We start from the raw sequence: 26,928 nt of genomic DNA on the forward strand, positions 1-26,928 counted from the left end.
TATAGTGATTGCCCATCTACTTAAAGCAAGAGTTTGCTCAAACACTTTATGAATTGAAGTCCAAGTACTCGGAAGCCAGTGGATTTAAAATCTGTAAGCACTGTTATTTGTGAAAGACGTTCTCACTTGTAATCCTTGGAAGGTGTTCTCATACGGCAAATTCCAACGCTGACTTCATACAGCATCTTCAGCTTTGGGGTGTGCCCCCACAGAAGCAGAAGAAGGACCAAGCGCTCATTCACACTTCCAAGTATACCAGCTTGCATAATTAAAGATGATACCTTTCCCTTTAAAGGATCTTTTATGCAAGTCAACACATTTATCTTTAAGGAAAAAACATGAGCTTGAGATTATAACACCTTTATTTCACATTCTGAAGCTTCCAGAGTGCTTGCAAAACATTCATTTCAGACATCATTTAAACTAGTAGTTAGGTATCTGACAGCTATACTGGTTATGCACCAAACAATCTGTGTTTTTAATCTCCCTAATCCAGGGGACATAACAAAATGTTTTGATATCCAGTACAGATTTCAGGAGGAAAAAAAATACAGTACTTTTAAGCTTCCCTTTCTACATCGTTTTCTAAGTATAGTGTAATACAAGTAATAATATGCTGTGGAAAGTTCTACGGTAAAGTAATGTGCATTTACAATCCAGGAGTGAAAATTTACTCATCTAAAACAATTTCACTCTCAAGGAACAAGCAGTTTTGGCCAGCTGGGTACACACTATATGCCATGTGGTCGCTTCAAACTGTCCGCCATACTCAACAAGCAAAGGAAGCAGGCCTGAATTCTGCTTTTCGTAGGCACATTAGATTAGGTGGCATCACCTATTCTAGAGCTAGGACACTGTGATCGCACTTGTGCACGCAATGAAGTTCACCAGACTCAATAAGACTCTAAATGACAAAAATATTATTAATGAATCGAAATAACACAACTGTCTGTCTCCAGAGGACTATTGTTTTAAGTCCGTAGCCTGCGACCAGCCAAATGCAGTTTTGCAATCTTATCAGCAAGTCCTTGGTGTACTAGAATCCATAGTGTCTGCAGTGAAACGCTCTGTAAACTCTGTAAATTGTTGTTCTAGCAATGACATAGATCCCTCTAGAAGGGAAAATGTTGCACGCAAAAATAAAGCAATGAAAGCCAGTCAGTAAATACATGCAAATTAATTTGCCTTTACAATAAGGAATACTTGCGGTTTACAGTAAGTAATGCTTGTAAGCTCAGTGTTTGTAGTCATATTTGCAAATGGGATGACATTGGGCTGGAAGATGGCAGTCAAGAGATCAATGCCAGTGCTTCCTGAGGGGTGCTGACCTCGGCAGAGGGATGCACGCTGCCAGTCTCCAAAAGCACAGAAAGTAAGATGTTAAGCATTTTGCCTGTTCTCAAAAGCTGCTTAATCTTCGTCCCTCCCAGAAGACAGGTGAGAACTTGTTCTCTCTACAGAAGCACAGGACCAGCCCCCTCAGGATCAGGAGTCCTGCAGCTGGTAGTTGCCCAGCCCTTTTAGGATCAAAAGGCTTATTTGTAAGTAAGGAGTAGGACTGCTCCTCTACTTGTGGAAATTCTTTACCCTTTATTTGAACACGAAATATCTAACAGGAAACTGATACAATAGACTTAAATCAGCCCCCATTTGCTGTGCTGTTTTCAAATCCTGGACTTCTCATGTCAGTGCAATTAGTCTATACTACGCCAGGGGTTAGCTTGACATGATACAACAATCAAGAATATATGTTAACCTCAAGTAAATATTCCATCTTTATCATCATATTTCAATTAATTGTACAAGCTGAGTATTCAGCCCTAGATGTCTAAAATCTTGCTTTAGTGAAAGACAAGATTTTGGTGAATAACTTGCCAGGAAGAATGAAACATTGGTACAATTAGAGAAATACAATTTGAAATAAGGAAATGAGTAATCCCATAGCAAACCAGGAAACTTAATTAAAAAAATAGTTGTCATTCATGCTGCTTATCTTGATAACCAGAACTAGAAAAATGAAACATGAGGAGTTCTGCTCCCATACAGCCTTACTGGGTACTAAAATGAGACTACCTGTTCTGCTGGCTGCAGATAGAATATTCTTTATAATTGTTACCATGCATTTAGTACATTGTTCAAAATTGCATGAAGCTTGGTATAGTTCAACGTATTTTCCATACTGTGAAGGGAATTTTATACAAGCAGCCCTAACATAGGGTCTTTTAAGATCCTCTACAATCAGCAGAACAGGATACCTATGACCACAGCTAGGATGGTGACGTTAAATCCTTTACGAGGTCTGCGTCTAAGGCTCCTCAGACACAAGCTGTTCTGTGGTTATAGGAAGAAGGTAATGAGGGTAATGAGAGTTGTTCTCTGAAAATTTAACATCCTTGGAAAAATACGTAAAACCAGAATTCCTTTTTTTTTTTTTTTTAAAGAAACAGAGTAGTGAAATTTGCAGAAATGCATATATCAGTAATCCCTAACATGATCTGTTTCTTCAAGAAATGATCTTGGGTTTATGTGGCAGCATTTTCTTTCCTCTAAAGTAAAGCTACAATGGTTACAATTAAAGATACAATACCATAAATATGCAAGCATATGGCAAAGCAGTAAATTAGAGCCAGCAGTGCAAAGACAAGTGATCCCTTGGACAGTGGGATATTGCGCTCCAAGAAACCACCACTCCCCGCCTCTTGCCAATGTATGTCCCCTCTGCAACATCAGTCGGAGACTTCTCAGAGATTTTCATCATGCACAGAAAATTGTTGAGATGATTGAGGTTCTTCCTAAAACACATATGCGTGTTTGCAGCAAGAACCTTGCTCAGGAGTCTGGGAAAGCTTTTATAATGGTTTCATAGGCAGGAGGGGGGGTTTGGGTGGAGTGGCAGATGCGGAGGCTGTTGTTAGACCAGTGGAATTCGGGTCGACTTAAACTGTTGGTGGTGCTTCCCACAAGGGTTGTGGTGGTGTTTGTGGGAGTGAGGGTGATCAGCTGACTGTTCGTCTCCACGGGGAGGGGAGGACACTGCAGAAAAGGGTGGAAGGTGGATGCTCGGAAGCTTGACTTCCTGGGGAAAGAGTTGGCTTGCTCCAAGGAGGCTTGCCTCTGGAAGGTGAGGCTGGCCAGGCTGAGATTGCTCCGACGTTCGCAGCTGCTGTTGCGGTAAAATCCAGTCCTGCCGGTAGTATGGCCATGGGAGGGGGGTCTGGACCGACGGCTGAAAGCTGAAGAGCTCCCCTGGGAAATGTGGGCGCTAGCTCTGCGACGGGACAAGCAAGTGAACAATGCCCAGATGATCCCTCCAATCACCAGTCCAACCACCATGGACACTGTGAAGGCTATTGTTATCTGCTCTGAAATACAGCAAAAATACACAGCAAAGTTATTTCATTAACTCTGAAGGATTTTCCTGCCAGAAAATGAACTGAAGATGGCAGCTTCCTTAACAGATGAACAAACCCTAACATCTTTGTGTGTAATACATGAACTTTACAACACAAACACAGCAGTTCAGATTGCTTTCACTGTGTGGTGTTTTTTCTTTAATTTGCATAATTCAACAACATCCAGAAGGTAGCTTGCATTTAACACCGGTTTCTGTACCAATGCAAGGGAAAAGTCTTGAGTCCCTCTCAGAACCAACCACCCACCAGCCCCAAGGTGTGTTAGAAAACTGCCAAGCATTTGCTTCTGTGGGCAATATGCAGACTTGTCGTTCTGTTTATAAACATTTATGTTCTATGTGTACGTTTGCAAACTCACCTATTACAACAGCGATGTAGCTTCTGCCATGTTCTTAACAGAGTAAGCCTTATATTTATCACAACATGACAACATGTCTCAGCCTGTTATTGCTGAGTAACAGATACTTTAAATCCTCATAGTAATTAATGTAAATTACTATATCCTAAATGATTATGGTCAGAGATAACCATTAGTAATACTAAGTGTCTTGAATATTTCCCATCCTCAATGCCCAATTTACAGATGCACTAATCTGCCATTAAGAAAAGTAAATTTCTAGCTGTTTTGTAAATGCTTTCAAGAATTAAGAGGTGTGAAAACCAAAAAGAGCATGGCTAGGGTTGTTTTCTCCCCCACATGGTTTCACAGTGTGGAGGAATAAGATGTTTTTCCTTGCATATTTCTAAGAATAGGACAGTTACTTCAGAAAACTTCACTTACTTTTGCAACTGAGCACCAGCTTTATTGTAGTTCTAAAAAGTTCAGAGATACATTTGTAATCCTGGATAAGGCCTGAAATGAATGCAAAACCTTTATAGATCCCCTCAAAATTTAAGAAGGGATTGGATCACAAACAAGAAGAAACACTGTCTTGACTACTGGTGGAAGAGGGAATAAGTGAAAAAGAGCCATGGGACAGCTTGAAACATGTTTATTCTGTGTTATCATGTTTACAAAGCATTTCTGTTAAATAGGAAATTGTATTCATTAGATTGAGAAAGGTGAGTAACTTCTATAGTGTACAGAAGCGCAGGCCAGCTAACGCTGTGCCTGGCTGATCACCGTATCAGAAGGCAGCATCTCCAGAACTGGGGTGAAGATGTTAGAGCCCAAAAAGGGCAAGACGAGACTAGGTTCAAAATTTTCTAGCAAGCTAACAGCTGTTAAAGAGTTTCCCCTGAATTTATGGTGCTGCACAAACAGTCGTCTCCAGAACCCAAAAATAATGACACCAAGTCTGAGCTGTGGGAATTAGCCAAAGTAGCTGCTGGGGAGGCAAAGAGAGTGAGTGGCCCGAGGGACGGCTATGGGGAGCAGAGGAGAGGTGCCAGGCATGGCCAGCGGGACCAGCTTGCCGGCAGTGGCACCCCAGTGTGTGCCAACAGATACCTTTGCATAAGCCAGGCCTCGGTGCCTAGCAAGGCTCAAACTTAGGGCAGGTCACTGCAGGAGGGGGAAAGCAAACATTTGCTTTCCTTCCTGCAGGGGAGAGGTAAATGATTATTGGTATAATTGCATTTTAAGAATTAGTTATTATTACCTTCTGTATGGACCTTCTCACTTTTCTCCCTTCAGTGAAAAATTGTTAGCTATGTGATTCATACTTGCAGTTGGGGAAAATTATCTCCTTAAGCACCAGAAAGTTTAGCATAAAATTTTCTCAGGTTTCTGGGTGGGAACTCCAAGCAGCACTAAATTTGAACTCAGCCCTTGCCGCTGCCCATCAAACCCTGGCAGAGGAGCAGTGTATTCACCCTACCTGCCTTTGCAGGTGTGGTTCTAGACAGGACCAACATTCTCAAGAATTACTGACATCACCATAAACCTCAAATTTATTCAACTTATGTTTTTTCAGGATTTAAGCTCTAATTAAGCCACTGATATTTTGGAAGGCTATACAATCCTACTGTTGCTTGCTTGCAACCTCTGCTTTCAGGTAGGCTTATAACCATTACCCTTTTCAAATGGGAAAATAGACTGGAGAGGATAAAGCATAGGATATTGTTGCAGAGCACTGCTCCCTCTCAGGAATACTTTGCTGCCCTTTCTTTCAGAGGTGGATCAAACTTGACCCTAAAATACAATTCTTCTTTAAGCCCTCATTTTTGCAACTCAGAAACTCTTGACTGGGCATGCTAAAGTCAAAGGTGAGTGCCTGGTCTGCCTTTTGCAAAAACCCACCGGCATCTTCAGAGACACAACAGACCTCATTGTGCCCCTTTGGGTCAGGAATAGCCTGTTATGCCATTTTAATGGATTTAATACATTCTATTACTGCAAGTTCCTACTTATACTCCTAAAGGTGGGAAGGGAGAGCCAGGACTTGGCCACCTCCAGTTGAGTAAATCCCAGGGAGTGTCCTAAAGACAGCACTTCCCAAGCACTAGAGCTGCGGTCTGAGTACCTCTACTGCTGTCCCTGCACGGCTATGGGAAAGTGAAGCAAGAACTAATCCTTTCTTAGGCTGATTTCTTTTGCACCTCGGCTGGAATGGTTGTTATATTAGGTTATTATTTTTGAGACTGCCAAGGGATCCTCCAGGCACAGGGCTCTGTGCTGCCACCCGATATCCCTGCTCCTGTTTGGGCTCTCAGCTCCCGCAGAGAGGAGGCAAAGGAGATCTCCATGGGGCTCAGCAGCCTGGAGCATAAGCAGCAGCACAGCAAGATGCACAAGTGTGCCTGGTGCTGGGGTTGCCATGCACCGTGGTGAAGATTTGTCCCTGCATCCCTCTAGCCATAATTTTCACCACCTGCACAATCAAATCAGCATTTCACACTGTTAAAAGCAGATGAGGGAATTGACAAAAGTATCGAGTGCAGCTCTTCAGTCCTTCCCACGTGCTGTTCCCCTGTGCTGGAGGTACAGCACAAACAATTATCCCTTTAGATAATGTCTTCATTTTTTTTAACTTCTTTGATTCTTTTATTTTTCTACCTTTATATATGAACGTAAAAATAGAGAGTCGAATTATTCCCTGGGGAAACTCAGCTGGGTTTACACTGACTATTGCAGTTGCCATATAGTACCCCAAATGCTTTCATTTCCATTTGGACCTACATTTAATCCTTTTGGTTCTTATTATAGAAATATCACTGGACCTATTGGTTACAGACACTTTATTCTTTCTATTCCCAGACTCTCCCTGACTTCAGTGGGAACTGTGGGTCACACTAATAGGCTGAACTTGCTTTTTATTCACTCCCTGCAGAGGCTGAATTTCACTGAAATGTAATTCAGGTCTAAAAACTTACGCTGAAGAATTGTAAATCTATGCCCATTGATTTCCTCTTTAATGTCCAGTGATCACAACCCTGAGGTACATTGGAGAAAAAAATACTACCAAACAGGGAAAAAGGTCAAAGGCAGAGTGGGACTTGCTGCACCTGGGATTTTGGGGGCAACAGCTGACTTTCACAGAGTTGTTTTTCTCTTCCTTCATCTGGGCAGTGCCAGGGCAGAACTAGCCTTTCAGGAGAGTCAGAGCAATACTGACATGAAGCGTTCCAAGGAGCCATTACAATATCTCAGGGTTTTCTGAGTCCTGTGCAAGTCATTCTGTTCTCTGCTTTTAAGGAAAAAAAAATCATAAAAATTTGGGGATAAGATAGGGATGCTGCCAATAACAGTAACTCCACAGGTACTGATGCCCTAAATATGTTTTGATCTGTATGTTTCTCAGGCTGCTCACACTGCCTGCTTTATGTGACTATGCCATAACCGAAAAGATTTGGTACCCCATCTCAGTCAATTTTCTCCGCTCTCTCTCTAACACCAGCTGATAAGGATAAGGAAACGAAGCAACTGAATATCTCAGCTACATTACCTTTCTTATCTATGGTACTTCCAATGTGTCCATGTAAATAAGATTGCAGGTTCAGAACCCACAGTAATGCCCATGACTTCTGGGTGTTACCCCCAGACTGAACACCAAGCCAGCATGTGCCTGTTAGCCCAACATCTGTCCAGATCAGGTAATTCTTTCAGTTTATTCCCTCCTTTCTGATTTCTGTATGCAGTGTTAAGCAAATGCAGTGCTACAGGTTTGTACAGGGGATTATTGCCTCTGCTATGCAAAGCTTTTTCTTGGTTGTTGCAGCTTTCTTTAAGGCTTTCATAACTTTCAATGAACTGTATATATGAAGCATTAGTATATATCCTATCAAGTTGATAGCCTCTAGCAAGTCCTTAACACTCTATAGAATTCACTCAGGAGAAAATTGGACATGTTATTAGTAAAGATGATAAGACTGGCTGATAAGGTGGTTTTCCTAGTTATGGCCCTGAAACAAGTTCTTCCCATCCAGCCTGAACATCAGTAGTAAGGCCAACCAAAGGGGGCTCATACTAATCTGTTAAGTCTTCTGAGAAGTGGACTACATTCTCTCCTTCCTCACCTTGGGGTATACCTCACCAAAAATTAGCAACACAGTCCCTGCTTACATTTGTCAGTCCCTGGATCAAACAAACGCTTCATAAAATACATTTGCTTTTTTGTGATGGAGAATCCTGCCTCTATCACGGAGCTCAGCAGGATCTTTGCAGGCATACTCAGGTCAATCTCTTATTTCTGTGAGGGTCTCATTTTTCTTCTGTGTGTGTGGACCACATCATACACTTCCATGTGTATGGACATCCCTTTGAATTCAACACATATTTGCACTGAGGATTCATTTTCCCAAGGAATCTGCTGCTTGCCCTCAGTTCTGGCTGCAGTGGGCTGGAACAGAATTTTGCTCCCCAAACTCAGGAAATCCTTGGGACTTACATCTTTCCTATAGCCTCATGATAAATTCCCCAAGGTGTAAAGTTAAGGTGTGCACAAGATCTTCCTTGCCCCACTCTCACAAATATATACATTTGTAAACTTTTTCAGCTGGCTGAGTTATATGGAAGATTGGTTGTACCTTTCAAAATAATAAGTAGCAACTTCAATCAGACCATCTCAGAGCAAGAACCAGGGCAGGGGAAGAGGGGATCAAATACTGAATGCAAGAGAAAGAGAAATGGGGAAGCGTCTTTTAGGCAGGCTGTGCACACATGACTTGAATTTGAACTGCATCTTTGCCAGTAATAGCTAATAAAGCTAATAAAAAGCCAGTTACCTTTCCAAGCATCTGTTCTGCTTATGCTATTGCTAAGCACAAGGAGGCAGAACACACCCATAGGGTGAGATGATACCTACACATTTGATTTCATCTCTAGTGAGTGACTTTCAAATATTGCAGTCTTCTTTATGTTTTGGAGCTGTTATTTTTTGTTATGTCTTTATTAAAAGAGAAATAAGGAGTTTTATCTTAAAGTTATTAGAAGCAGTAAGGTAGCTTGTCAGTCAAGAGTGGCATTGTTCAGCATTCAGACTCAGCTTGCTATAGAGATGTTGTAGTCATGTTAGAGCAACGTTCTCTTCATTTACTTCAGCAACTGCAAATAATCTTTCCATTTCTTTCTTCTTCCACCTGCCCAAAACTGCAAGCCTGCCATGCAACTTTATTCCATGTGGGCTCCAGCAAGCTTGTATGCAGAATATACAAGCTCACTGACTTCAGACGTTATTAGTAATGAGCAGTATCAAAATATACCAGCATGTTGTATAGTGGAAAAGAGCTATTTTTATAATTTCAATCCAAATTTTAGAGTTCTAAATTTATTTCCATTTTAATTGTTTCATTCTCACATTTTTGTGAGTTCTCTTTTCTTTATGTCATGTTATATGCCAGTGACTCAAAACTTGCCTAAGTTTTCCTCCCCCTACACACACATGCGCTTGTGCAGAAGCACTTTGCCTTGTCCCAAAGCTGAAAAGCCTTGGCAAATGGCAGGGCTTTTGGTCTCAGACATGGAGAAATCCAGCTCAGCCTCTGTCTCACCCTATATTTTTTTTTTTACCAAATGAAAGCTCAGTATAAAAAACCATACAAACCAGTATGGGAATTCATACCTGAACATTGCACAGCTTAATGGAGAGCACCAGCTAGTGTATTAAAGCATGAATTGCACTTACAAATGACAAATCTAGTAACCTGTCTAGTAAGAATGGTTCAGATACTGTTTTACAGGAGTCTCATTGTCTCAGGTTTCAAGGGAGGTACAGGTAAGTCATCAGCAGACGTTCATAACAGCCTCATTTCTGCAAAACCAGACAGGAACAGCCAGTGTACATCAAAGTTTCAACAAGCTCATAGCACCTTCCTACAGCTCTACTAAATGTACATCTCTAAGCCAGACTGCTTGCAGCTGCTCCTCCTCACGTATCCTGGGCAGTGAGTTTGGAAAGGAAGAATAGCCTGGGCCCAGAGAGCTGCCACTTTTTCCCACCACAGAAGGTTTGAACAGATTTGAACTACTTGAAATTTTATGCTGGTTCTACCAACTCCCAGAAAACTCAGTTTCAATCTGGGGCTGGTATTGGTACCCAGCTCCTGTGCTGCTGTTGTCATGCTGAGTTCAAAAAGCAATTTCTCTATATCTGACAAGTGTTGAGATTACTATCTTCCCAATCTTTGTCACTAATTGTATTAGCAAAACAGCCTCTCATTAATCATTTGTAGGCAGTCCATGATTCAGTTGGGTGGGTGAATCAGTTGCTGTGTAATATCAACCAGCTGTGATCTTAGTCATGGCAAAAGTTTAAGAAAGGTCACACAAGACTTGTGGAAAGAATGAGTGACAGGCTACAGCACAAGGTGGTTCAGGTAGTTGTGACGTCCAGAAAACAAGCAGATGAGGATGGTGGCATCTGGAAAACAGAATCTGTGGAAAAAAAAGGTGAAAGAAAAACAGACTGTGGAGGACCTGAGAACTAATAATCAAAATAAGTAAGATAGTTAGGCTGTTAGAAATGTCAGTGCTCTGCATTCAAACACAGCTTGCTAGAGGGATGTTTTATTCTGCCTGTGCTAGTACGAAATTCTTTTCTGCAGCGACATAGAGTAATTCTCCCACTTTGCCTAATAACTAAACAGTTGGTTTTATGTCCACTGCAGATAAAATAAAAGGTACTGGGTTTAAAATAGAGCAAAGGAAATTAAAGAATGTGTTCCTATCTGTGAGGACAGGTAAGCACTAGAATAGATAGTCCAGGTAGGTGATGCATCTACCCCCATTAAAGATTTTAAAACCCAGTATCAGTCATGAGTTGTTGTCAAATAGGTAATCCTGTCTTGAAAAAAGAAGGTAGAATAGATGACAGCTCAAGGTCCATACTGACATTATTTTGTGCAGTTTCTACGACTTTCTTCAACCAGGTAAGCAAATAGGCTCTGGAAGCGTCTGAAAAATTACTAAGTAAATGACAAGGGAAAAAAAAATGCAGCTGGTGGCCTTGGACTTATTCTGCGTTTGAAAGGCAGAGAGGCCCGCTGTTTGTTAGAGGGTTAACGTCACAAAGGAGTCACCTACCTAGGAACAAGATTGCCCTCTGCTGGAAACATAAGCTGAAAATCTAAACGATACATAAACCATCTTAATTCTAATAAAACAGGGTGTCAGAAAAAGCTATCAAGAAACATTCCAATGAAAGATTACGGAGAAGTTAATAGTACCTCAAAACTCAGAAAAACTCTGAATTACATTGCCATAAACACTTAGGGCTAGCATTTTGCCGAGGCTCTGAAATTAAGGGAGACCGAGGCACAGCAAAAGTGTTCAGAAGCTTAGTGAAGTAAAGCTTGTACAGATTCATGACTTTGTGCGAATATCTGTGCTTATGGAGAAGCACGAGTCTAAGTCTGTTCTTAAATTCGTATTTCTCGCCATCTGCAGTGAGGTCCAGAATGATCTCCATGCACCAGAGTACATTTGCTTTGTTTACTAATACCATAATTCATTGTGATAAAAAGCCAGAAGAGTGGAATATGCCATCTCAATATCCTACAAACCAACCCAGAGTTAATGATGTTTCCTTGATATTACTGGCAGTTGATTTTTACCGGAATGATAAATAAAGAGTAATTGTAATAATCAGAAGGAAACATCTAAGATAGAGATGTCAGCATGTTTAATTTAATGCCTTTGGCATAACTATATAAAACAAAGCAAAGATTCCTTTATGCAGACAGAGATAGAAACTTTGTTTCTGCGTGGTTTCATTATGATTCCTAATGCATTACAAAGACGGTAATATAATTTTGATCTTTTCCACATGTGCAGCAAACAATCCTCTGGCAAGGCATTCTTACCAACCTCACAAAACCAGAACATAGGCCTAGGCTATATGGCCTCTGCATGAACCTAAATCAAACAGCAAAACACAATTTGCCACAGTGCAATATGGAATTATAGTTATTACTTAATCGATAGGATTATTTTACAGAGCCTAAGAATAAAGTAATTTCCTATATGATCAGAACATGGGTGACTATAGTGAAATCTTAAAATTACAGAGGAAAGACCAAAATAAGTATGCTACACTTAAGAGAACAGAAGACATCCAAGGTTAGAACAAAGCACAAGGTTTTTGGGTTATTGGGAAGACTGTAGGGTAAGGAATAAGGTTTAAGTCATCCTCAGTCTCACCACAGCAGTTCTGTCTTCTGTGGTCTGAGAAGAGCCTACCTAACCCAGACACAGCTTGTCCTTAGTGTGAGAGCCCACGAAAGGCCAAGAAGTGTTTACAATGAAAGCCCAAGTTTTATTAGCATATGAAGTAGAAGATTTTAAAAGAGAGAAAACTGAGAGTGACAAGGTACACTGACAAGGTACACTCTAAGTGCCTTGAGATACTAGGTATACTAGAAATTAAACCCACATTTCAGCCTGCCCAGTACATCCTACAAACAGTGGTTCTCAATACAGTGCTTTTCAGAAGTGCTGCAACCTCTGCGCGTTTGCATCTTGGTCTTAAGCGTCTCTTCCTGTCACTTGAGAAGCAAGACCTTGTTTCTGTTCCTTGCTCTTAGCTGTGCAATCTCTCTCCCTCTCCCCCTGTAACCTGCTTCCCAGGAGAGGAGCAATCTCCCCTTCCCGGTTCCATCTCTCTTACTCTCCATTTTACATGTACAACTCTCCATTTTACATGTACATCATGTATCAACATAGATAAAATGAATGAAACAGATCCATACAACAGTGTCGTGGCAGAAACAGAAGGATATCTACTGGGGCCAAAATTGTAAAGTTTCTTGGAAAAAGTCTCTTCTCACTCAGAAATATCCCACCTTTGAAATACTGCCACAGAGTACTCTGCTGGTGGGTTTAACTTGTGTATTGCTATTCAAAAATAGCCATCAGTGAAAACAATGTTTAGTATTCTATTTATAGTCTCATTATTTTTTGAGATTGCTAGAACTAGGACCTTCTTCAGGTGAAGACTGAGAAATTTGCACAAAGTTCAAGAATGGGAGGAAGAGGAGCTGTTTGTGAACTTTGCTGAATACTGATCCAAAATATTCAATAAACAAGTATTTGAGTAGCAGGAAGAGAAACCTGTATTTAAATCAGATTTTCCTGCTTTTTTTCACTGTAGTAATATCTGAGGTACATTCAGTAATGCAAAAAATCTCCTGCTACATTTATCTTCCTTGGACAACAGGTATAATAGTGAATGAGGATACAGAAGTATGTTCATATGTGGTGGTACTCCACTCCTCAGTTAGGTATCTGCACTTCAGAAATTTGAGCGTTCTTTTCCCAGTACCTCCTGTGTGACTATCAATCAGTTTCAGAGATTTCTCTTGCATCAAATATGACCATGAATATCTATTTCTGTGTGGGTTAGGAGACGTAATTAAGTAGTACCCAGAAGAATTTGTGTAATCACAAGCTGATAAACACTGGTATAATTTCTAAGTGGGATGATTATTGATCCGGAGTGTTAGTCAGCTCTTGGTGACCCAGGGCAGATGATCCAGGCTGGAGACTCAGTGTGAAGTGGAACTTTGGTGCTTGTCCCACACGAGCCAGTGGTGGCTGGGAGGCTGTGTTTGCACCAGGCTGGTCCAGGTTCTACTTGCCTAGAGACTCCTGCACCTCACAGTCAATCAACAGAGCCATCAGTGGTCTCCTTCATTGATACTCTGCCTGCTGAACTTATGCACCTTCCACAGAAGCCCTCTGTCTGCTTCGTTAGCTCATCCTTCCATTACCCTGGAGAACTGAGGGATGGCATGAAGATAAACTATTTTTTTTAAAGCAAAGGGTTTAAAATTTACAGATGTCAGTTAAATGTTCAAATATGCCATAAGTGTGTGTTAAATTGCTGGACTGTGAATTCAAATGTCTGAAACAGGGAATTTATTTTCTTCTGCAAATAAGGTGCCAGAGGCACAAAGCAGAGGCCTCTGCTGAGAAGCAACAACTGCTCTGGCTGTTTGCTTCAGCTAGCATGTGTCAGAACCCAAAGAATTTTTTGCATTGCATTGAACTGACTATTCTTTTCTCTCCAATTATTTTGCTGAAAATTTCCTAGGCATTATTTCATAACAATGTTGTATATATTTGTATTATTGATGTAGTTTTGGTTGAGGTTATTTTAACAGATAAATCTTATGTTATTATTGTCCCTTTTTCAATCCACGAAAGTCATTCTGACATAAGTCTCTTTTCCATCTACTCAAGTGGAAGCGGAATAAATTGTCATCTTGGAACCAAATCTAATGCAAGCTAAAAATTACTTTTACATTTTCCTTGTTTTTGAAGAGTTGTTAGGAGAATAACTTGGGATTACTTGGTGCAAGCTGAACTACTATACAATAGGTTTCAAAATCTGAATAAGTGCCTTTTATTAAGGTGGTACAGGAAGTGAAGCTTCTACTTTGGAAAGTTTTCTGTATTAGCTGTTATTGATAGTCTTTTCTGATTTTCTTTTTTTCCCCAGACAAAAGGATAGGGTTACGAAATAAAGATAATCTTACAAAGACAAAAGGGCAAGTCTTGAGTCTTGATTTTATTTTGTGCTCTTCTTTTGTGATGGTGGACATCTCATTCCATCTCCACATTTCAGATTGATCTTCTGTGTGAGAGAGATTGCACTGCCCACCACCACTCATTTGGCTTGCAAAGATTTTTGACTTCTGATTAAATGAATTACAATGGCAAAGTGGGAAGTTGTGTATCAATTTAGAGCATTTTCCTACAAGAACTGAGTCAGAACCATTGCACCCACAATGTGCTGAGACAAACTTATCTGACTGAATCCTGCTGGGGTCTAGCAGTTGAGCATGCAGCTACATGGGGTTTGTCTTGGGGACAAAGCACAGCAATAAGCTCCTTTTATTATGTGACTGCTGATGTCAACACATTCACATGTCAACACATTCACTGGTGTGGTTCTTTGAAGAAGAAATATACTTAATTTCCTACAAATGAGATTTCTGGATTTGGTGGATAAATAAAGCATGACGCTTCAGGCAGATCATGTGACAACAAGCAGCACCACATACTCAGTCAATACAGTAGGTGTAATTGCCAAAATGTGTATGCTCTCTGTGTTTGATTAATAATTAAATAATACTCTGAAGAAACTTTGCCTCTCCCTCTACCACCTTAGATCTGTCTCCTTCCTGCTAAAGATGGTTAAGCATTTGATAAATCAATGGCTGCATGGGGGGGGGGGGGTAGGGAAAGCAGAAAAGAAGCAGTAATTAGGAGGCAACAAAACACAGCCTGAGGATGACAGACTCACTTTAAAAGAATAATTTATACACAAGGAAGCAATCGTGCTCTGAATAGACAGCGTGCAAGAATGAGACTGGTCTCGACTCTTCATGACATAGTCTGTTGCTTTTATCCAGCTACAGTAATACTCTTTTCTTTGGGCTTGGAAAGAAAAGGAAAAAAATAGGTCCCTCCTCATTAATATCTACTTTTATCTCTCTGACAGGCCTGCATATAAGATCTTGGAATGGATTTACATATTAGCTTCCTAAATGCAAGGTCTGATTACTGATATAATCCCCTTTGCTTCAGTAATGGAAGTGATAACTTTCAGGTGCTTGTCAAATCTTCTACTTAACTGATAGCAAAATAAGCATAATCATATTAAATTTGAAATAGCTTGATCATTCTGACCCTTGAGAAGAGAGTATATGATTTATCTGATAATGTTTTATGTAGGATTTATACAAAACAGTAGTAGTCTAATAGTTGATGCAAAATGGTACCACCAAAAGCTAGTTGGGAAATAAAACATAGTGTAAGGCTAAGAGATGGTTCTGTCTCCCGGAGAAATCAGCACGGGCAGAGTATGTTTAGATTTGACATATGACCTTGACTTCTGTCCCTGATGGAGCACAGAGGAAATGCTGGCTTCCTACAATGGTTTGGCATAAGCATGAGGAGCATTACAAGGTGCAGTGCAGCATCTTGCCTTGCTGCTTCAGGCTCTCTGTAGCAATACTGGAAGGCAATGAGGCACTCGGGCACAGCAGCTCCAGCAGACACTACTGCCACGTGCATAAGAAATGCAACTGAAAAGCTGCATACAAATCAGCCCTTCTCAAACGCAGCTGAGGGGGAACAGAGACATGTTATATCCTGAAAATGAGATGGGGAAGATGAGCAACGCCTTCCTTTTTAATTGCATCACAAGTCATAGGTTTATTTCTCATTTGGTATAAGAATATTTCTGGAGGACTTCAGAGGAGGAGCCAGGGACCCTGAGCATTATGGAGAAATGAGATTCACTGTTGCCACGCTGCCACTGAAGGGTTCAAACACAGTCGCTGCCATTGCTAATGCCACACCATCACATGCTATCTTTTACAGATTCACAGATTGGTAGGAGTTGGAAGGGACCTCAAGAGATCATCTAGTCCAACCCCCTTGCTAAAGCAGGAACACCTACAGCAGGTTGCACAGGGTCGTGTCCAGGCGGGTTTTGAATATCTCCAGAGAAGGAGACTCCACAACCTCTTTGGGCAGCCTGTTCCAGTGCTCTGTCACACTCACAGTGAAGAAGTTTTTCCTTGTGTTCAGATGGAACTTCCTGTGTTCCAGTTTGTGCCTGTTGCCCCTTGTCCTGTCACTGGACACCACTGAAAAGAGCCTGGCCCCATCCTCTAGACACCCGCCCTTTAGATATTTATAAGTGTTGATGAGATCCCCTCTCAGTCTTCTCTTCTCCAGGCTAAACAGACCCAGCTCTCAGCCTTTCCTCATACGAGAGATGCTCCAGTACCCTCATCATCTTTGTAGCGCTCCGCTGGACTGTCTTCAGTAGTTCCCTGTCTGTCTTGAACTGGGGAGCCCAGAACTGGACACAGCACTCCAGATGTGGCCTCACCAGGGCAGAGTAGAGGGGGAGGATAACCTCCCTTGACCTGCTGGCCACACTCTTCTTAATGGACCCCAGGATACCATTGGCTTTCTTGGCTACAAGAGCACCTTGCTGGCTCATGGAGAGTTGTCTGCCAGGACTCCGAGGTCCTTCTCCACAGTGCTGCTTCCAAGCAGGTCAACCCCTAACCTGTACTGGTGCATGGGGTTGTTCTTCCCTAGGTGCAGGATGCTACACTTGCCCTTATTGAATTCCATGTGGTTCTTCTCTGCCCAGTTCTCTAGTCTGTCCAGGTCTCACTGAATGGCGGCGCAGTCTTTCGGTGTGTCGGCCACTCCTCCCAGATTAGTATCATCAGCGAATCTGCTGAGGGTACACTTTGTCCCCTTATCTGGGTCACTGATGAATGTGTTGAATAAGATCAGAATCTTCCTTTAGTTAATGCAAAAAATATGTTGAATAAGACTGAATCTTCCTTTAGTTAAACCCACACACTTGTTGCCATTTCTCTCAGTATTAACACTGTTAATATGAAAGCAGTGTCCTGTCTGAGCCACTGGCCCAGGCTGCTCTGCTGCTGCCTTGTGACACATCCCAAGTCAGCTCATGCTGTGGTCAGGGAAGCTGGAAACGGGAAGATCTTCTGGTGACCCTGTCCTGGTAAATACGATAACATCCCTCTTCCTTGTGGAGATCTCAACTGGTTCAGGCAGAAGAAAGGTGGTATGTGTGGGTCTCCCTTACCCCAGCAGTCCTCTATCAAAATGGTGTGGAATACTTAAATCAGCTTCTGACCACTGGAGCACTTCAGAAGTGCAAGGAGATTTAGTCATGTGACATTGTCTACATCTCTATCACAGGATTTCCATGTGGATCTGTATCCCCTCTGAACAGGAAAAAAAAGCAATTGCCATTAGTTGGGGGAAAATCTCTGTGGCTCTGGAAGCCACACAGCAAAAGTTACCCTGATGCTGCTGGGCCTGGGAGGATGCACAACCCTACAGCCCTCTCCAAGAGGTGGAAAAAAAGTCTGTCTCAGTTCCTATACAGGTGAACCTGAGTTTTACCGGTGTTACCATTACTTATTTTTGTCTGTGCACTATGTTCTCAGGGTCTGACTGAGGTCCCACTGTGTGGCATTTGTAGCAGACAACACCAAAACTGGCCCCTGTCCTAAGAACTCTGCTGAGCTGTATAGGACTTTCACGGTCCTGATTTCTGCAAATTCACCATGCAGATACATTGCAATTATTCTCCATCAATGTGAAAAAGGTTACTCATTCAAGTGAAATCTTTGGTTAAGTAATATGGAAATACGGCTTCACTAAATTTGTGACATCATGTAACACTTCACTGAGGAGCAGGAGGGAAAACTTGTACATACACTAGATTTAAGACTGGTAATAAAAAATTTCAAGGATGTAACATTACCATAAAGATCACATTGTCCTTCATAGTGTTATTTAAACGTATTATATTTTATATCTGTGTTGTACATCTGTTTCTCAGCTAAATGTACTTGAAAAATATCAGTGTGCTTACAGGAAGCATTTGCAAACAGAATTGTCTTTCTGTCTGTGTCACATTTTACCTCATCATCTTTCTCTTCACATTCCTACAGAGCAGCACAGGGAAGATTTTTCTGTTTTTCAAACTGGGACCTGAAATGCGGAGGACCCATCTGGATGATCTTCCAGAAACCCTGCTGAAACTCTGCCTCCCAGTATGCTCATTTCCACAACCATCTTTTTGGGGAGCCAGACTGCTTTAATATCAAGTTAGAGGAAAATAAAACAATTCTAGTTTCTCAGTGAATTTGGGAAGAATCAATGCATTTTACTCCATGTTAGGAACCCCATGTCAGGAATCTGAACACATTTTGAAGTCAACAAAAATGTTGTGCTGTGTGGCAGGTTTCTTGCTGGAGGAGAGGGAGGGGACTGTATGTCACCATTACCTTTACTTAACACAGCTACAGAGCCACCAAGCCAGGTATGCTTGCAGATAGAACTGGGGACATCTACAACCCCAAGGACATGGTCTGTCCATACCAGACTGTCACGAAGGGATATAGACATACTCCTTTCTGCACTGTACCATATGTTACGCAGTCACACCGTTCACACAACTAGAATTTTCTAATGCATACAACATTTTGCACATATTTTAGAGGAATAATGCTCTAATTAGTCCATCTGATCAATATCTTCTGAGCTAACAAACAGGGGAAAGTCTCCAAGGCTATATTTTTCCACTAGTTTTCCTAGCCATTTCATGCAGTGAATTCTGAGAGTTTTCTGAATAAACTAGGTAATGCATCCCTCCTTCCTATTTAATATCTTATGCGTTAGACTACTTTTATATAGGGTTTTCCCAAATTCACATGCCACTGACATCTACTAGAACCAATCAATAGCGGCATTTGGTTTATATGTTCTTCAAAATAAGCTCTTTTTCTATCATCAGCAGATATATTTGCCTGTGGAATAGGAATTAAAGACAAGTTGCTCTTTGTTATTAGAGGTCTTAAGGGTATGTCTATGGGAAGGTAGCTCTGGAGATCTACAACTGAGGGTTTTTTAAGGCTCTAGCTTGAACAGGTAAAGGAGAAAATATTAGTCAGAAGATGGAAGGCTAGGCAAGAAATAAAGAACCAGCAGGGCTCTACAAAATCTATAATAACAAACCTGGAATTATGAGACATTTACTTGATTGGAAAAGGTAGGTGGGGGGCTGGATGGAGAGTTTGTGATTGGCTCTCATATTAACTCCATCATGATGGGGACAGAAGTCTGCTCAATGATTTGAGACCTTTAATATCACACACCATGAGGTAAAGCCCTGAGTGATGGTTCAGTATCCCTGATGAGCCAGAAGCCAGGCTGTGAAATTCAAGTGTTAAGCAAACAGACTTGTTAAGGTAGTGCATGATAAAGCACTCTGGGAAGCCTGTGTAGGAAACTTGTCAGTGTAGACGTAGTTAGAGTATACTAGATGGGGAGATGCAGAGTCGGTGTGAAGACTGCATTTTTAAATATGGCTGTCTGTGACATGGCGGAGGTATTAGGACAGGCTCCTTGCCAAAGAACTCAGAGATTTTCTTTCAGATATGTTTGACATCACCAAATCTGTATGGATCATCACTTTCTGTGATAACATTTGCTAGGACTGTCCTTTACCTCTCACTCACCATGTATTAATGAATTTGGCTTGCTTTTAATTTTGATTCTTATTGGGTAAATTTATCTTATTTATGCATTGTTTTAACTAAATGCAAAACAACAATGAGGTTAAATAAATTCAAAATTGAAAAGTCAGTTATCACTGGCGTACAATTTTCATTTATTGTCCCCTATAGTACTAAGAGTGGAGAACTGCTTACTTAGTCATCAAAACCACAGTGTGGTTGTTTTGGGTCATAGTAATAGACATGTTTGCCACTGAAAGTCTCTATCCTCATTTTTAATCACTGTTTCCTGAAAAGGACAATGCCCTACCACTTTGAATCAGTACTGGAAAGAATTATTCCCTAAAATACTGGAGCAACACTGCATCATGAGGTTGGAAAAAAGCATTTTGTCCCTCTCCATTCTCCCATTGGGGCTGCTTCCAACAACAGGGGAAGTTGGAAGTAAAGTCTGGAAGTAAAGTTGGAAGTAAAGTCTGAAGTTGTTTGACTCCAGCAGAGTGCTTTCAAAAGAAAGCAGCTCACTTCTCCACATCCCATTTCCAACCTTTTGCAGGCATCAGTGATCTAACCCAAAGACTCTGCAGGAAGAGATTATATCTTCTGTGAAGACATTTATTCCTTGTGCTATGAGCTCCTTATGATGTGTGATATGCTGCCAAATATTGCGCTTTTAAAATCACCTGGGTTTTCCAAAACACAGAGAAGTGACAAAAAAAGAAACCAACTGCAAAAAAACAATCCAGTTGATGCAGTTAACAACTTGTCTTCAATCACCTTGCTCTGTTTTGGCTGATCGCCACTAATTAAAATATCAGGAAGAACATGGACACTAGAGTGAAATTGTAAAGAGAGGGAAAAGAGAACAGAAGAGGAGGGAAGAAGAAAAATAACAATTCAGGAAATATATCCTTGAGGTTGATACTGCATCTGAATCCAAGGCTGTGATTTTATCTAGTCTTCCTCCTACTTTGTTCTGCTTCAACCCTGAGGGTTGTCTCTACTAAAAAAAAAATCTCCAGTGCTGTAAAGCATCTGTAAATGTCTCTATGTCATATCTTCACTTCCTCCTGTCTGCCAGCAAACGAATTGCATCTTCAGTTTACTGAATTCGCCTGCCCTTTTAGCAATGTTCAGTCTACCAGGATAAAAGGCTCTCTGGGGTACTCTGGTTTATGCTGGTCTTTTCCAGCCATCAAACTAGGAAGAGAATGGACTGATGGAAGTTATCACTGCCACATCTGCTGTGCAGTGCTTCACAGCTGGCTCCGAGTTGCAGCCTTGTGTGTCCATATCTCCAGCAGAACAGCTGAGGCAGCTCCCAGAGTCTTTACTTGCTGCTGCTAAAGCTAGACTGGAAGGGTACAAAGTGTGGGAAGAGGAGCAAAAGGCATGAGGAGAGACCACCCAGTGGGTATGCTGGAAGTGCGCTGACACAGTTGTCAGAGTGGAAGCCAACACGCTTAACGTGACCACCACACAACTAGCCAAATGCTTCTTTTCTCACTTGCAAAGAACTGGACTGGATTTGCTGCTGTTGCTTCTACTCTGCCATGGCTACCACCCGTGAAAGATCCCAGAAGAGAAATCAGGTCCCATGGCTGTCTACGGTGGACTTTCTTGTGTTTGACAGTTGTGTTACTGTTCGTGTTGGTGCTGCCCTTCACAAGTAGTATTTCAGTTCAAGTAGTAGTATTTCAGTTCAAAGAAAATGACACAAAGTCCTTAACCACCATTATTGCTAGACCAGTAACAGGATATCACAACACAGTGTCTGACATTAGAATGTGATCATTTTTTCCAGCAAATTATATAGTCTGACTTCTTTCAAGCAAACACACACATTATAATGAGGCGAAGACCAGTGGGTTGAGGGAGAGACAAGGCAAATTTTCACATCATATTTAAAACCACAAGTGCATTTATAGCTTATAAAGTGAAGTGATAATGCTTAAAGTGCTAGTGTCAGGCAGTTCACAATCCTAAAATCCTGAAAGCCAGCTGATATATGGCATTGTTTTCATACAATGTACAAATAACATCCTGGATTCTAATTCAAGAAAAAAAAAAATTGTTCTTAATGTTTTTAAGGTATTAAATTGTAATGTTGCATTTTTAAATACATACTTGAGTAAAACTAGACTGAAGGATACTCTAGAGATCTAAGTTATGTTGATTAATATTTGCTTACACTTTTTCTTTCTGCTGCTGTCATATTGATCAAATGTACTATTTAAATTAAATTTTCTGATCTGAAAGTATATTACTGTCTGCACTGGAGAAATAGCATTGTCTCAAAGCCATTTATTGTATTTAATTGTTTGCGACTGAAAATGCTTTTAGGAATTACAAGAAATGCACTTCTTGTTAAAATGGAAACATCTTAGCTTCCACTGTTAACTTACAAATCAAAATGAACTCAATAAAGACTATATTAAAACAGTAAAAAGTGAGATTAGTAGTTGATGGATGGGTACCAAACCCTGAACTTCTTACTCAGCTATTGCTGAACCTCTCTTTGAAACTACCAATAAAAGAAGATTCTCTGGATAGATTGTCTGTCTGCGGTCCCATGTGATATCAACGGTGCTGAAATTCAGCAGAGGCTGACTGTAAGTGCTTCTCTTCCTACCTCTGCCAAAGTACCATACCATGGGTTCCCACTGCAAAGTAGGGTGACCAGAGGTTACACAGCTTCATAGAAGCTAGCACCTGAAAGACATGAGCTCCTGCACCCTTGCAGTAGCTCAGCTTGTCTGAAATAGGAACTGCGCAACATCTTTAGCAGGGAACAGCTCTAGCAAAGTGAGAATCAGAATCCTGATTTTGTGCTTGTGACACATTACACAGAAGATATTTGCTGACAGGGCCAGGAGCTCTGTCATGAAACTCAGGAATTTAAACAAGAGGAGATTAATATTCCTTTTTTTTTTCCCCAGTGGAACTGATTTTAGGCCAGCAAAACTACTGTTTTTCTTCTTCTGTTTTACTCTACTGAATAATTTAGCATTTCAAAAATACTGCAGAATGATGATGGTGAAGACTGAATTCAAAAGAATTCCTGCAAGATCCACAGCTAAGCACGTTATCAGCTGTCCAGGCTGTCACTGACTCTACACTGAGCTTGCAAAAAAGTGTGCTATTTTTTTTTCTATATTATTATTTATTAAGGTCTTTGGATGAGTATAGAGAGAGGATTTAGACTACTTAGAAAATTCACACAGCATGACATATCAAGGTGTGTATATCTTGGTTTTATCTATACAACTTTATTCATGCACACTTCCACTAGCCTGGAGCAGTTGTAGAAAGATCTATATGTGCTCGTACATAAATAAGTGGAGGACAGTTTACTTTGTTCATTGTTTTGAAATTATTAGAGTCACTTTTAAGATGCTATTGTGTGAAGTTACCACTGGAGACTGGACAGCTTTAGAAAACAGAATGCTTGTATATTTTCCAGAGTAGAGAACCAGCTGTTAGACAATAGATGGTTTATAAAATTGAGATTAAATATAATTACGAATAGTTGCTCTAACAATTTTTACAGCATTTTTTTTTCTCTCACATAGTGCCTCTCAGCAAACCTTTGCACACAGGTTGAAGTTTACACTTTGGCTGAGTCTGCGGGAGCTGCTGAGAAGTCACACACGCATGGAAAAGGATCTGCATCTTGGTAATGTATTCACATTCACGGCACTACATGGTGGGTGGTTAGAAAAACAATGAAACAGACTGTAAGCCATATCCTGAAAAATCACAATTTCAAATACTGCATTCTCATTTAATGAAGAACTCAATTTTATTTATATCTATTATGTGTAGTTTTATTTTTACCTCAGGTCATGTATCTCCAAGGAGGTCAGAAAATACACTTCTATCATTTTAAGTGAAGTTTCCTTGCAGTGATCTTGTGTCAGTCATTATCTTCTGACACAGACTATATAGCATCCCTCCCTAGTCTACCACATATGATATACCTAAAGGAAAGGAAGAGGAAACGCTATTAACTCTTCTAAAATCTATGACAAAATAAGAAAAAAACTAAGAGGCATCTTCCCTTCTCAGGACCATGCAAGCTCCTCACAAAAATCCAAGCTGTGAGGTTCATCTACTGTTAGAGTGTAAGCAAATGGGAGGTGAATAGGGCTGGGGACAGTGTCAGTCTGGCAAGCTAGGTGGGCAGTGCTGGCGAAAAGAGGCGTTGGCCCTTTCGGCGATAAGACAGCTCATCCACGTCCTGCTCTGTGTTGTCAAATGCAGCTCTTGATATTGAAGGACCAGGGCTTGGTACACCTGGAGAAGTACCTTAAATGGAATGACAGAGTAACAACCTTGAATGGAAGGAGAGAGTAACAGCAGTACCAGCGGGGGCAGCTCTATGCAATATGCTGTGGAATTTAAATTTTCATTTCTTAGGAACGTTTTTTGACTCTTCATGAAGATGGAGAATGCCTTGCCCACAATCTGAGAATTATGGTTAATGAATCCTTAGAGTTTCATATAACTTTGCTGTTTCTTGTGTATATTTCCATGATAGTGAAGCAACAATTTACCTCAGAATAAAAGCAAATCTGCAGTAACAAGGGGCAGCACCTTTTACACGACGATTATTAAAGTATATGTTGATGAAAACACTTTCATTTTTGTTCTGAAAGAGCCATTTTAGAGTTACATGTAGTTCCACTGTACAAAAACTGCAGTTATTCTTCAGAGTCCAGCAGATAACCTCCAGACAACAAGAGACTCTGAAACAGTAATAACAGTATTTTTGCCTCAGTTAATCTGCAAGTATTTCTCAAAGACGTCCAGTATCATTACCCTAGTTTTTAGCTCAAGACACAAAAATGAAGTGAGTTGCTCATGGTCTCCCAGTAGGAAAATATATATGTCACTGCAGGAAAAATATGGATGGCATTTGACAGATTCTTGTTTCTTATTCGAAAGAAACGAAGGAACTTCTTTAAATCTTCTTATATAGTTATTTTCCTCTCATTTCCCAGTGCACTTCTATGCAACAAAAGTCCTCTTTTGCTAATGCATGTTATTTTTCAGTTTTAGAGAGTGCACAGATTCTTGGAGGGGTCATTGCTCAATAGCGGTAAGACAATAGACAAAAACAGATCATATGATTCACTCAGTTGTTAAATGCTATTACATGTTAATATTACAATAAAACATAACAAGCAGCAGAGCTGTTTGGAGGGAAAGATTGTCCACAGCTGTTACACAGACTCCTTTAGGATCAAGTCATTGATCTTTGTTACTTTGGATGAATTTCATTATAACATATATTTCTACCTCACACTCTATACTTTTCAGTTAAAGTACCATTCCCAGGTTTGGGAGAGTACAAACAGCCTTAACGGATAATAATCAAAATATACATTGAGCAAAATCTGATCATGAGGCACCACAGCAAATTACAAGTAATTTTTCATTCTGGAAGAGTAAGAGTTTATTCCAAAGGTTGTAACAAGTTTAGTTCTTGCTATCTCTTTTTCATCAGAAGATAAAACAGATCATGTCTGCTGTGTAGGTACATCCATTAAAAGGTTGAGAATGTCTACCTGATCGGGAACATACTGAAGTCAATAGACACCTTTTCAACTGACTTCAGTAATGAACTTTGTCAAACAATCAATTCTGCCCTGGCAGTTCCTGCTGTCTTGATTAGCTTAAAAACATTATAAAATTTTGTCAAAGAAACATTTGGAAAACAATCTTTTACACTGCAAGAAATAAAAAATCCATTCATTACTTTTTGCTTCCAACATGAGACTTGAAAGTAGATGTATTTTTTAAGGCAATCACCAGCAAATCTCAACATTTACTGTAATGATATTCTAGAAGAAGAAACAAAATCCTTACCCCAAAATTTTGGTGGCCATGTGATTGGAGAGTAAGTACTGTTTCTATCCATAACATCCAAATAACAAATATAGAATGGTACATCCACAGAGGTTTCTGAATGTTTGAGATTTAGCAGTAGAAGTAATGCTTTTGTGCTGCCAGGGAACTGTGTTGTTTGCCTGAAAGGAAATGGATGTATCACATTTCCTGCTTGTGGACTCGAATTAGCAAGTGCTCGCCTTATCTTGGAACACCACATGGTTCCCGAGACGGGGAAATAGTTTCCTTCTCGTCATTTCCTCAGCTAGAGCAAATTGACTCAGAACAATACCAAATCTCCTCCTTCTCTGAAGCTTTTTGAACCCCAAAATGTCCAGAGATAGATGAAAATTCCTTCCTCTTTCCTTTAATGATCTTCTATGTTTAAGACTTTCCTTAAAGATTCAAAAGCATTTGTATTCAGTGGGAATTTTCAATAAGGCAGAAATGAGACAAGAGGCTTTTAATAAACACCATTTCATTAGTATATTAATTTAGGATATGAGGATTGTTAAGTATTTGCCATTGTTCGTCAGCTAGTTTGAGGAACTAGCTGGGCCTGATAGTGCAAGTGTAGGATTAATATTTTAATGAGTGTACTTCAAATTTCCTTTGCCAGTTCTTTTCCTTTCCACACCCCATTTTAAAATATGAGCTCCCTGGAACACAAACAGGCTTTGAGATAATTGTTTGAACAATTTTAATACAATGCAGTGTTAATTCCCCATTGGAATTTGTAGGTACTGCTGCTAAATATAATAAATAGCAATAATAACACCCCTACAAAAGAAAATAGCTGAGATATAGATATTCAATGACACAGACCTAGAATTAATGGAGAATATATGGGAATCAATAAAATATATGTTTTAGTATTTATGTGATAAATTCTTTAGGACCTGATTTTAACTATTTTCCTGTTAAATATATTGCAGATAATGAATGTCCATAAATGTTCTGCTGTGAATTTCAAACCTCTGTTCTCTGAAGAGTTAAATGAGGTTTTATTTTGCTCATTGTTAAAAAAACCCAAACAAACAAACAAACAAAACCAAAACCACACCAACCACAACAACAAACCAAGAACAAAACCAAGAAAACTCCAGAATCAGCTACATCTATTTTCCACAATGAATATCAGGAATCCCCAAAATTTAGG

General features: G+C 40.3%; 1 protein-coding gene across 1 annotated transcript; it reads right to left on the reverse strand.

The window, feature by feature from the left end:
- Window positions 1-346: 346 nt before the first annotated feature.
- Window positions 347-26,004, reverse strand: MYCT1 (MYC target 1). Its single transcript, XM_075748394.1, has 2 exons — window positions 25,749-26,004; window positions 347-3,362 (listed from the first exon to the last, which is right to left on the reverse strand). Exons 1-2 carry the CDS (start codon window positions 25,987-25,989, stop codon window positions 2,830-2,832), a joined length of 774 nt encoding a protein of 257 aa, XP_075604509.1. The 5' UTR covers window positions 25,990-26,004; the 3' UTR covers window positions 347-2,829.
- Window positions 26,005-26,928: the final 924 nt, after the last annotated feature.

The sequence above is a fragment of the Balearica regulorum genome, chromosome 3 (genome assembly GCF_011004875.1).
Source record: "Balearica regulorum gibbericeps isolate bBalReg1 chromosome 3, bBalReg1.pri, whole genome shotgun sequence".
In the NCBI taxonomy this organism is placed as follows: Eukaryota; Metazoa; Chordata; class Aves; order Gruiformes; family Gruidae; genus Balearica; species Balearica regulorum.

What these genes read in the sequence shown, in the direction of transcription:
- MYCT1 (XM_075748394.1), bottom strand. Translation starts at nt 25,989, where the DNA reads ATGTGGTGTTCCAAGATAAGGCGAGCACTTGCTAATTCGAGTCCACAA. An exon ending in ATGGCCACCAAAATTTTGGG is followed by an intron (nt 3,363 to 25,748) that starts GTAAGGATTTTG and finishes GCTGTATTTCAG; the next exon opens with AGCAGATAACAATAGCCTTC.